Source organism: Schistocerca nitens, chromosome 2 (genome assembly GCF_023898315.1).
Source record: "Schistocerca nitens isolate TAMUIC-IGC-003100 chromosome 2, iqSchNite1.1, whole genome shotgun sequence".
Classification (NCBI taxonomy): Eukaryota; Metazoa; Arthropoda; class Insecta; order Orthoptera; family Acrididae; genus Schistocerca; species Schistocerca nitens.
In genome coordinates this window covers 1,027,298,744-1,027,311,882 of record NC_064615.1, presented here as the reverse complement: position 1 = coordinate 1,027,311,882, position 13,139 = coordinate 1,027,298,744, and the positions used below count along the sequence as shown (strand labels likewise).

The 13,139-nt window shown below is 39.5% G+C and overlaps 1 protein-coding gene across 1 annotated transcript in view; it reads right to left on the bottom strand.

The window, feature by feature from the left end:
• The window catches only part of LOC126237376 (dynein axonemal heavy chain 7), a 1,033,797-nt gene that overhangs the window by 352,794 nt on the left and 667,864 nt on the right, over positions 1 to 13,139 (bottom strand). The window contains exon 44 of the mRNA XM_049947460.1: positions 10,429 to 10,657. Within this exon, the coding sequence (XP_049803417.1) occupies positions 10,429 to 10,657 (229 nt within the window). The remainder of the gene's footprint in view (positions 1 to 10,428; positions 10,658 to 13,139) is intronic.

Here is a 13,139-nt window from a genome sequence, read left to right as displayed (position 1 = left end):
TCTACATTTAGAGCTAGCTATAATTCATTACATCAACCACAAATTTGGTCTGGGTTATCTAGTATCTCCTACAGTCAGTCAACTTCAACACCTTCCGGCACACCACTGTATTAGCAGCAAACAGCTGCAGGTTTCTGCTCATGCTGTCTGCCAGATCATTTATGAATGTAGATAATAATAGCAGTCCTATCAGAATTCCCTGAGGCACCTCTGAGGACACCCTTGTCTCTGATGAGCACTTTCTGTTGAGGAAAACATACTGGGTCCAATTACTTAAGGAGTCTTCAAGCCCCTCACATATCTGGGAACCTATTCTCTATGCTCATAACTTTGTTACTGTCTGCTTTCCAGAAATCTAGAAACATGAAATCTGCCTGTTGCCCTTCATTCACAGTCTCCAGTATACCACGTAAGAAGAGGACAAGCTGAGTTTCACATGAACAATGCTTTCTAAGACCATGCTGACTTGTGGACATCAGTTTCTTGGTCTCAGGAAAATTTATTATATTCAAAATGAGAATGTGTTCAAAGATTCTGCAGCAAACTGACATAAGGGATATTGGTATGTAATTTTGCAGGTTTGTTCTTTAACCCTTCTTATATACAGGAGTCACCAGCACTTTTTTCCACTCATTTGGGACTTTACACTGAGTGAGAGACTTGTGATCAGAGAAAACTAAGTAAGGGCCCAAGGCCACAGAGCATTCTTTGTAAAACTGAACAGGGATTCCATCCGGACCTGGCAACTTAATTGTTTTCATCTCTTTTAGTTTTTTCTCTATAATAGGGATGGTTATTACTATGACATTCATACAGAGGTCTGTTCCATGTTCAAACAATGATACATACATATTACGGGAGTCAAGGTAATCATTTGCTGATTGTAAGCAAGTCCTTTATGGTGCATTTTCTGGATGAGGATATCCCAGCCTGAATTGGGTAGTCACTACAACTCACAGTGTACCTGATAATTCAAGTCTATTTTTCTATTCCTGTTCAGTAAGGGGTACTTTGGAAGAACGGTGCACCACTGCATGCAGTGCAGCCATATTATATTTCTGCAGGTGATTTTATGAGCTGTGAATCATACTATCAGTCACAATCTCTTTTCTAAAAATGTGATAGGTCATTTTATTGTTTTGCAAAATAATTTCTAAATCTGAACACAATATTATAAAATTATTGTGGTGTTCAAATGTAAATTGAATATTATGATCAGATCTTGGTGGAGCTGCTGTAATTGTTCTTTAGCACCACTTAGAGAAGTAAGACAGAAGTGTAGAAAATGGATGTAACATTTAAGCAAACAACAGAATGATCTCCTCAGTGCGATTGTTTAGCATGGATTTCAAAAGTATCGACCATGTGAAACTCAACTCGCACTTTTCTCACATAACATACTGAAAGCTTTGGATCAAGGCAATCAGGCTGAGGCAGTATTTTTTGATTTTCAAAAAGCATTTGACTCAGTAGCACACCTACATTTATTGTCAAAAGTACAGTCATAGAGGGTATCAAGCAAAATTTGTGACTGGATTGAGGACTCTTTGGTAGGGAGGACACAACAGATTATCTAGGATGGAGAGTCATTGTCAGAGTTAGAATTAACTTCGGGCACGCCCCAGGGAAGTGTGTTGGGACCCTTGCTGTCCATGTTGTATATTAATGACCTTTCAGACAATATTAATAATAAAATCAGGCAGTTTGCAGATGACACAGCTACCTATAATGAAGTACTAACTGAAAGATGCTGTATAAATATTCAGATCTTCACAAGATTTCAAAGTGGTGCAGAGATCAGCTATGAGTTTTAAATGTTTAGAAATGTAAAATTTTGCACTTCACAAAATGAAAAAAATGTTATATCCTATCATTATAATGTAAATGAGTCATTGCTGGAATCAGCCAACTCATACAAATACGTGGGTGTAGTAACACTTTATAGGGACATGAAATGGAATGATCACATAGGTTTCGTAGTGGGTAAAGCAGCTGGTAGACTTTGGTTTATTGGTAGAATACTGGATAAGTTCAGTCTTTCTACAAAGAAGATTGCTTACAAATCACTCGTGCAACTGGTTCTAGAATATTGCTCAAGTATGTGGGAGCTGTACCAGATAGGACTAACAGAGGATACTGAAAATATACAGAGAAGGCCAGCACGAATGGTCACAGGACTGTTTAAGTCATAGGAGAGTGTCACAGAGAGACTGAAGGAACTGAACTGGAAGACTCTTGAAGACAGATGTAAACTATCCTGAGAAAGTCTATTAACAAAGTTTCAAGAGCCGGCTTTAAATGATTGCACTAGGAATACACTACAACCCCGTACATATGGCTCATATAGGGATTGTGAGGATGTGATTAGAATAATTACTGCATGCACAGAGGCATTCAAACAATCATTCTTCCCATGCTCCATACACGAATGGAATGAAAGAAACAATAGGATGTACCCTCTGCCATGCACCTCACAGTGGTTAGTACGGTATAGATGTAGATGTAGATTATCAAGGTAATGGTGAAAAGATTGAAAGAATTGGTATTCATTTTTGCTGAAGAAATATTGGCAATAATGCTACTTAAGAGGGGCCCCACAGCCAGCCCTTTTGTCTATCTATAGATGACATTATTAAATTTAAAGTATTTGTGGTTTAGAGACATCTTTAGGAGAGGGAGAAATTCATCAATTGCTAGGGACTTCAAGCTAGTGTGTTGCTTTAAATTGGGTTCTACAATCAGGACAACTTCTTTTGATGGAATGTTTGTATACATGTTGGTGACATCCAAGCTATTTATATTAGTGTCATGGGTGATTGTGGTCTTACTGTAAAATTAATAATGTCATCTACACTCAGACAGAATGGCTGGCCATGGGATCTCCCTTAGATAGCATTATTGTCAATATTTTTGTCAGCAACAACGAATACAAATTTCTTAAATTTTTAGCCCATTACCTCCATAATGTTGTTGCTACAAATGTCAGTTCTTTACAGTGCTGTATTACTTCTCTAGAGTGGTACTACAGAATGAGAACAGCAGTTCCCTCAAGATGTGTTGCATCTAAATATTCAGTTTATGTTACAGCATCACAGTAATTTCATATTAGCATTTTTAGATTTAAAAACCATTTTGCAAAACAATACAAAGGTAAATAAAAATAAATAGGATTTCATTAAAAAAGGGCACTGAAAAACTAAAGGGAGTTAAATTTTATTTTTCCACATAGTTTCCTGCTTTAAACATACACTTTTCCCAGTGTGAAGAAAAGTTTTGACCACAGCATCATAGAATGAAGCTGGCTACTTCAGGAGCCAACTGTGCACAAATTCCTCCATGCCCTTATCATCTTCAAATGAGTGCCCTCCTAGAGCTTCTTTATGTGGCCCAAACAAATGGAAATGTGAGGGTGAGGAGGCCATGAGAGCTGCAGTGCAGGGCCTGACATTGCCATGGAGGATGATGACTTGTTGAACTGGTCTCATCTTTTGTGACATTATGGATTCCTCACCTTCTTCAACAGCTCACAGCAGTACACAGCAGTGATTGTGCCTCGTTCATACAAAAAATCAATGAGCAGAATGCAACACTGGTCGAAACAAATGGCTGAAAGAAATTTTCCAGCTGACAGTTGAGTCTTGGCTTTCACTGGGGCTCCTTCTCCTTTCCTCCACCATTCATTACTGGCTTGATTGAATTTAGGAGCACAGTGGTTGACCTTCAACTCAAAAAAGGAACATCTTCTTTTGCAAACCTCTTTGTGACATTCTGACAGATCTCAAAATGTCAAAACTTCTGTTTTTCAGTCGATAGGTAAGGGACCTATCTGGGACACACTTTACGCAACTGTAGGTCATTTGTGATGATCGCCTAACAGCTCTCATAACTTACTCCAACCTATTCTGCAATTTCTCATGCTCTTGCCTGCAGCTGCTTTCAAGAACATCTCAAACTGCACAAATGTTTTTGCCTGTAATGCTGGTCCGGGGACGATGATCAGGTTCCTCATTATCCACATGTTCTCATCCTTCCTTGAACTCTTTTCACCATGCAAACACAAACATCGTTGACACTATTTGATCACGGAACTGAGCAGCAAATCTCTGGAAAATTTCCATCGCTTAAACACCTCCATGAGCAAGAAATGTTATAATTATGTGTTGCACAGTGGAGGGGTTCACCTGTTGTTCCAACATCATGAGTGTTAGTGACGAAGCTGTTGGAAGTATGTAAAGGCCAACTCTCCACATTCCTGTCCCATCAAACATTACTAGAAGCACAGGTCTAGTCCTACCAACTGTTGATGCTCAGGAACAAAAACACAATTTATATCTGATTCACCCTCATAAGATTATCTACCACATTTTTAGAAAAGAAACTACTACTGACAGAATAATTCACAGCCCATCAAAACTCATAGAAATATTAGATGGCTGCACAGCATGCAATGGTGCACCATGCTACCCAAGTACCCCTTGGTGAGCAGGAATATGAAAATAACCTTCAAATTCTCAAGTACATGGTGAGTTCTAATGCCTACCCAATTCAGGCTGTGCATACCCTTAACCAGCAAATGCAGCATAAAGTAGTTCATGGGATTACCTTGACACCCATCAAGGAGGGCATTTGTTAATTAATACAAATACCCTATTCAGGTACTATTTCAGATAAGTTTGGCTAAGCACTCAAATAGCTGATGTCACAACAGCATTTTTATACAAAACAAATTGGTCTTCACTACTGGCACCATGAAGCTAGGACCTACAACCAAGATGTGGGCTCTAGCATTTATCTAATTAAGTGTAATGATAGCCAATGCCTCTATATTAGTCAGACAGAAACTTCAGGACCTTAACAATTCTAAGTCCACTTTATCTAGTTATTGGAAAGGTAATGGGCATTCTATTGGTGACATAATTACCAATTTGAGTATCCTTTACCATCATAATACAGGCAACATCCTTAATTTATTACAAGAAATAGAAACTATGTACATTTCAAACAACCCTTCAGCTTACTCCCAGTGAGCAAACCAGGCTGAAGCATATATATCTTCTATACAATCATTCCTTTCTGAAATAGTACTCAAATCTCACTAATATGCACCTGAGACTTTCTCTCAAAGGAATTGTATTTTTTTATCCCTTTAATTTTAGTTGCCTCATTGATAGTATTTTTCCTTTGTGGATACTTGATGTCATTAAGTTTATTTTATTTTTATCCAACCTGCCATTATAGGTTCGTTTGTGGCATTTTCATATTTTAAAATTTAACCTTTTACATTTTTAACTGATGATTGGGCACACCCACTACTTATGCTCAAGTATATTATTTTCACCTTATTTTTTATATTGTGACAAAGTATATTTAACCACCTCCTATTCACCATGCAGTGGACCTCTCTGACGAGGCTTATCCCATGACAAGAAGCTGCCGTAAGGCAGAACACAAAGTAAGTATCCATTAACATATTATGTATTCAGGATAGTAAGTCACCTCTTATGCTAATCATCCCTTGATAGCTTCACTTTTCCTTGTAGTATGACAGTTGCTAAGTTTTCTGTCATCATGTCATTCTGTATCTTGGCTTCATGTGTGGCTGGCAATCTTACACTGTTTTCTGATGTTCTCTTACTGTTAGTATTTCTCTCCGTTTTCTTACTTTGTGGCTGTCTGGTGTGACACCTGTGTTTTCATTCTGACAAACCCAACTGTATCAACCTCATATTTATAAGTGATCAGTAATCCCTGTTATTTCCATAACAAACAAGTGTTAAGTGTTCTGCAACCTATTATTATAGTTTCTTCATTCTTCTTTTTGCCGTCTTGTACACCTGAAGAAGGGCTGGTAATTGTGTGAAACCAGTTGTGATTTTGAACCAATAAATCCATTTACAACTGAGGCAGTTAATTATCTCAACTCTACTATAGTATTTGAATTTAATATAAGTAAAATTTGCTTAGTTGTTATGTTGCTTTTGTTATTTTCTGCTTAAGAAACATGTAAATTCTATTCACTTTTAAAAATACTAATAAGTCTTAATCATAAGGTTTTACTAAAAATTAATAATCACACATCCAAATGGTAACTGGTTTCAATTTATCAAAAATTATCTTCAGATCATGTCTCATTAGATGGTGAACAGAGAAGAAAGCTGAGGCATTGGTAAGTGTCAGAGGACACCACTGGTAACTGCTAACAGCAAACTGATCAGTGTTTTAATAATTTATAGACTGCTGATATTTTCCAGTAATGTTTTCAAAAGCTTTTTTTTTATTTTTTAATATCATCAGTTCATTAGATCAGAATTTGTTTAGCAGTATTTTACATAATTAAATAATAAAGCAACTTTACATGATGCAGCATATTGTGTTAAATGGAAAATTGTTCTGAAATCCTATTGCTGCACATTCATTGTCTCAAAATTTCCCTGATAGGGCCTGTATTGCAGGTTCAAGCTAGGGACCTACAATTCTAAATACATCATTGTGGTACACCTCATTTCCACAGGCATCATATCATTGTGAACACTTCCTGGGTTTCTTAATATGGCACTCTGCATCCTCCTAGACAATACAAAAAACTGTTACCAGCAATATCAATGGCATCACACTATTAGTGCTTCTCTAGAAAAATACTGTGAACAGCACAGTCAAATGATTCACCAGTTTCACAAAAATCTATGAATACTCTAGCAAACAGCTTATCAATGATTATATCTTTATATTAATATATCTAAAAACAAAGATGATGTGACTTACCAAATGAAAGTGCTGGCAGGTCGACAGACACACAAACAAACACAAACATACACACAAAATTCAAGCTTTCGCAACAAACTGTTGCCTCATCAGGAAAGAGGGAAGGAGAGGGAAAGACGAAAGGATGTGGGTTTTAAGGGAGAGGGTAAGGAGTCATTCCAATCCCGGGAGCGGAAAGACTTACCTTAGGGGGAAAGAAGGACGGGTATACACTCGCACACACACACATATCCATCCACACATATACAGACACAAGCAGACATATTTAAAGACAAAGAGTTTGGGCAGAGATGCCAGTCGAGGCAGAAGTGCAGAGGCAAAGATGTTGCTGAATGACAGGTGAGGTATGAGTGGCGGCAACTTGAAATTAGCGGAGATTGAGGCCTGGTGGATAACGGGAAGAGAGGATATATTGAAGAGCAAGTTTCCATCTCCGGAGTTCGGATAGGTTGGTGTTAGTGGGAAGTATCCAGATAACCCGGACAGTGTAACACTGTGCCAAGATGTGCTGGCCGTGCACCAAGGCATGTTTAGCCACAGGGTGATCCTCATTACCAACAAACACTGTCTGCCTGTGTCCATTCATGCGAATGGACAGTTTGTTGCTGGTCATTCCCACATAGAATGCGTCACAGTGTAGGCAGGTCAGTTGGTAGATCACGTGGCTCTGCCTTTGATTGTGTACACCTTCCGGGTTACAGGACTGGAGTAGGTGGTGGTGGGAGGGTGCATGGGACAGGTTTTACACCGGGGGCGGTTACAAGGGCAGGAGCCAGAGGGTAGGGAAGGTGGTTTGGGGATTTCATAGGGATGAACTAAGAGGTTACGAAGGTTAGGTGGATGGCAGAAAGACACTCTTGGTGGTGTGGGGAGGATTTCATGAAGGATGGATCTCATTTCAGGGCAGGATTTGAGGAAGTCGTATCCCTGCTGGAGAGCCACATTCAGAATCTGATCCAGTCCCGGAAAGTATCCTGTCACAAGTGGGGCACTTTTGTGGTTCTTCTGTGGGAGGTTCTGGGTTTGAGAGGATGAGGAAGTGGCTCTGGTTATTTGCTTCTGTACCAGGTCGGGAGGGTAGTTGCGGGATGCGAAAGCTGTTGTCAGGTTGTTGGTGTAATGCTTCAGGGATTCCGGACTGGAGCAGATTCGTTTGCCACTAAGACCTAGGCTGTACGGAAGGGACCGTTTGATGTGGAATGGGTGGCAGCTGTCGTAATGGAGGTACTGTTGCTTGTTGGTGGGTTTGATGTGGACGGACGTGTGAGCCTGGCCATTGGACAGGTGGAGGTCAACATCAAGGAAAGTGGCATGGGATTTGGAGTATGACCAGGTGAATCTGATGGAACCAAAGGAGTTGAGGTTGGAGAGGAAATTCTGGAGTTCTTCTTCACTGTGAGTCCAGATCATGAAGATGTCATCAATAAATCTGTACCAAACTTTGGGTTGGCAGGCCTGGGTAACCAAGAAGGCTTCCTCTAAGCGACCCACGAATAGGTTGGCGTACGAAGGGGCCATCCTCGTACCCATGGCTGTTCCCTTTAATTGTTGGTATGTCTGGCCTTCGAAAGTGAAGAAGTTGTGGGTCAAGATGAAGCTGGCTACGGTAATGAGGAAAGAGGTTTTTGGTAGGGTGGCAGGTGATCAGCGTGAAAGGAAGTGCTAATGACAACTCAATCTGGAACCACAACACCCTAATTCAGTAGTTAATCTTTCCTCCAAACCTCTCTCCCAATCCGAAACCTCTGTCCAATCCAAAGGCCTCACCTTCAGCCCCACTCCCAGATTCAACCAAACAGCCCTCGTCAAAGATTTACTGTCCTACACTCGTACTCTCTGCTGGAAGTATCACTTTGCCACGAAGAAAAATGATCCTAATCCTACCCCTAATGATCCAACTCCCCAAGACACTATCCAAATTGAACCCTGCCTGGAACAGTTCCGTCCTCCGTCACAGCGGGACCCACCTCCTCTTCCTCAAAATCACCCTCTCCAAACCTTCCAGGAATTTCTGACTTCCAGCCTTGCCTCTCAATCCTTCTTAAAAAACCTTAATCCTACTCCCAACATCACCACTGCTGAAGCCCAGGCTATCCGTGATCTGAAGGCTGACCGGTCCATCGTCATTCTTCCGGTGGACAGGGGTTCCACGACCGTGGTACTTGATCGTCGGGAGTATGTGGCTGAGGGACTGCGTCAGCTTTCAGACAACACCACATACAAAGTTTGCCAAGGTAATCCCATTCCTGATGTCCAGGCGGAGCTTCAAGGAATCCTCAGAACCTTAGGCCCCCTACAAAACCTTCCACCTGACTCCATCAACCTCCTGACCCCACCGACACCCCGCACCCCTACCTTCTACCTTCTTCCTAAAATTCACAAACCCAATCATCCCGGCTGCCCCATTGTAGCTGGTTACCAAGCCCCCACAGAACATATCTCTGCCTACGTAGATCAACACCTTCAACCCATTACATGCAGTCTCCCATCCTTCATCAAAGACACCAACCACTTTCTCGAACGCCTGGAATCCTTACCCAATCCGTTACCCCCAGAAACCATCCTTGTAACCATTGATGCCACTTCCTTATACACAAATCCATCCTTCATGAAATCCTCCCCACACCACCAAGAGTGTCTTTCTGCCGTCCACCTAACCTTCGTAACCTCTTAGTTCATCCCTATGAAATCCCCAAACCACCTTCCCTACCCTCTGGCTCCTACCCTTGTAACCGCCCCCGGTGTAAAACCTGTCCCATGCACCCTCCCACCACCACCTACTCCAGTCCTGTAACCCGGAAGGTGTACACAATCAAAGGCAGAGCCACATGTGAAAGTACCCACGTGATCTACCAACTGACCTACCTACATTGTGACGCATTCTATATGGGAATGACCAGCAACAAACTGTCCATTCGCATGAATGGACACAGGCAGACAGTGTTTGTTGGTAATGAGGATCACCCTGTGGCTAAACATGCCTTGGTGCACGGCCAGCACATCTTGGCACAGTGTTACACCGTCCGGGTTATCTGGATACTTCCCACTAACACCAACCTATCCGAACTCCGGAGATGGGAACTTGCTCTTCAATATATCCTCTCTTCCCATTATCCACCAGGCCTCAATCTCCGCTAATTTCAAGTTGCCGCCACTCATACCTCACCTGTCATTCAGCAACATCTTTGCCTCTGCACTTCTGCCTCGACTGACATCTCTGCCCAAACTCTTTGTCTTTAAATATGTCTGCTTGTGTCTGTATATGTGTGGATGGATATGTGTGTGTGTGCGAGTGTATACCCGTCCTTCTTTCCCCCTAAGGTAAGTCTTTCCGCTCCCGGGATTGGAATGACTCCTTACCCTCTCCCTTAAAACCCACATCCTTTCGTCTTTCCCTCTCCTTCCCTCTTTCCTGATGAGGCAACAGTTTGTTGCGAAAGCTTGAATTTTGTGTGTATGTTTGTGTTTGTTTGTGTGTCTGTCGACCTGCCAGCACTTTCATTTGGTAAGTCACATCATCTTTGTTTTTAGATATATTTTTCCTACGTGGAATGTTTCCCTCTATTATAACCATATCTTTATATTAAATTACATAAACTAATTTAAGAAGAATAAGACTTCAAACCTCAAACAGAAATCTAATTTATTTAATTGTAGTTTACTTACTTTATAATAATTCCATTATCAACAGAAAATGTGTCAGTGGGAAGCCCACATATGTTCCATGCTCGTATTTCAACTGGTTCACCAAGCACAGCAGTTAGAGCAAAATCATGTGAGCATGTAATACCAAGTTTCTCCACTTTGTTCACCCAACTAGTAATCTGTTGTGCTCGGAACTGCATGGTGAATGGCCCAAGATAGGCTACAACACCAGATGCAATAAGGACATCACCTAAACAAGAGAAGGAATTGAAAATAATAATGTCTTAAATTTCAGTATTTTTTGTGTGGTGTTAACCAAAAACATTTACTGTCAATACTGCATTATGTGTTAAATACTAATCTTAACAACTCGTCTAAAATAGCATTTCAAAAGGTCAAAAAAGTTTATCATATTATGCCAGAGATAGTAATCAAAATTATGAGATTTACTGAATCAGAAAAAGTGTAACTGAATATAAATGTCTCACAACTTAATCATTTTCAAAATAATTACATAACACATAAAACAGCACAGTCTGTAGTTTATTTAGAATCAAACAACATAGACTGCTGTGAAGCCTGTATCTGAGATGTTGCATAAAATAAATGAGATTGCTCACATTACTAAGACATTATCTATCATAGCATATTAGTGCATAGCATTTTTTCAGCCTTGAATTACATCCGTGTGCAAAAGCAAGTTTCATTCAACTCAGTCATTTCCGCAGCAGTGTATGATTAGTGTCCAAAAGACATGTTCTTGTGCTTAACCAGATAATATCACATACAAGGTCTGATAAAAAATAATGAAGATCAATGATGGAAGTCGGTATTTTCATCAAATATGATCAACTAGTGCCTAAATTGAGAACAACATGGATCTACATTTTTTTCTTTCTAGTAGCCAAAACGTTTCTGCCATACATCTTCTGAGGCTGCACAATAGATCCAACATTACTACTTTTAGCAGAGTATGACAACATGGATAAAACTGTGATGACTGAATTTTTTGTAAAATGTACAGTACTCAGTCAAAAAACAAAAAAAAAAAAAGTCACACTCCCCTATACGATATGAGATACTTTCTTAGTCATGTTGTGCAGTTTAAGTAGGTGAGAGGAATACTGTTTTGGGAGGGGTGAAAAACATTTTGACAAGAATACTCCTCATGTCCTGGTAGAAAACATAGTCTCCCCAACTACACACACCTCTATCTTCATCCCCAGAACTTGATGGTACTAAGTGATGAAGGTAGCACTCCTTTGCAGCTAGTCAGCAGGTGTGTGAGGAATGTTAGTGAAAGAGTGACAATATGTTTTCTTGGTATATGGTCTCTTTCAAATTTTGATCAAGTAATAATTTGCTAATGTTATTCTATTCTAAATAGTACTCATCATTTTAAAGTGACTATATATTATGTACACCCAAATGTGCCAAACTACTATTTATATAATATTTTACACTAATTTATTATTTATGTTACATTTTTGTCTGCTGATTAGTGATACATTTAGGTTTGCTTAAAACATTGTTAATTAAGAGAAATTGGTAATGGAAATAACACTTTCAAAAGTAAGCTATAGCAAAATGAGTCTAAAATACTTAGTTACTTTGACAGCTTTGATAAATCTCATTTGCAAGCATTAATTTCACTCTTTGCAGTAACTGCTTACATTATATTTGAAAACTGATGAACTTAAAAAATATTCATAAAACGGCCATACCCAAAAATAATGTTGTCTTTTGAGTCCTTCAGCTTGTTTAATTCCCTGGTTTGACACAACCCAATTTTTCTAAATCAGAAACCACCCTTCATTATTCAAATAAGCCATTAATTAAGAAATAGCCCAAATTAAAGTAATTATGAACACAGTAATATTATATGAAAGTATAGAATCAACTGTAGAGCCATACAATATATTAAACAGATAGTACCTTGAACTTTAATACTTTTCCAACTGACTATCATTCAGTTAAAGCAGATTATTGGTGGATTTAAAATGCCAAATCTGACCTTTCTAATTTCATAAACACAGATGTAATTTCCAAAATCACAAAATATCATTACACCAGTCTTTATATACCACAACCCATGTGAATATCGAGAATTCAAACAGTGAACTTTCCTGTGTGGTAATCAGCTCTCATATGAGGCCTGCTTTTTAAGTAGGTACCATTTTGAAATAAAGAAAATAAGTAGTCTTTTCTCAGCAATTTTATTTTTACATGAAAGCCTCTACTTTCATTTACTTTTCTACATACCTCCCATCACTATTAAGGCACTTATGGCATTGAACAACCAACTTTCGAATACAAATGTGGAGTGGCGGGTGGATATTAGAATAATAAAATGTTCCTATTATTTATTTATTGCTGTTGTTTGCCGTTCTCAACACTGGCTCTCTAACTACAATATTGGCAACCAGAAAGTGATTAGCAAAACGTGAAGCCTGAAATTAGAATTCCTAGTGCCCACTTCATCTGAGAAATACATTTATAGCTACAGCTTATAGCTCTGAGGAATTAGGAGATTGTCTGGGATTCATAATCAAAAACGATTCTCTCTAAAATGTTCACTATATTCTGAAAGTCACAGACCAAAAAGAATCCACACAATCCAACTACCAGAGCAGTTCAGAGTATAATGCACTGATGTGGTGATGACATCGTTTCCGAGCCACCACAGGATGCCTCGCCTGTTGGGCCAGTGGCCGATTCTCCGGCAAGGTCCC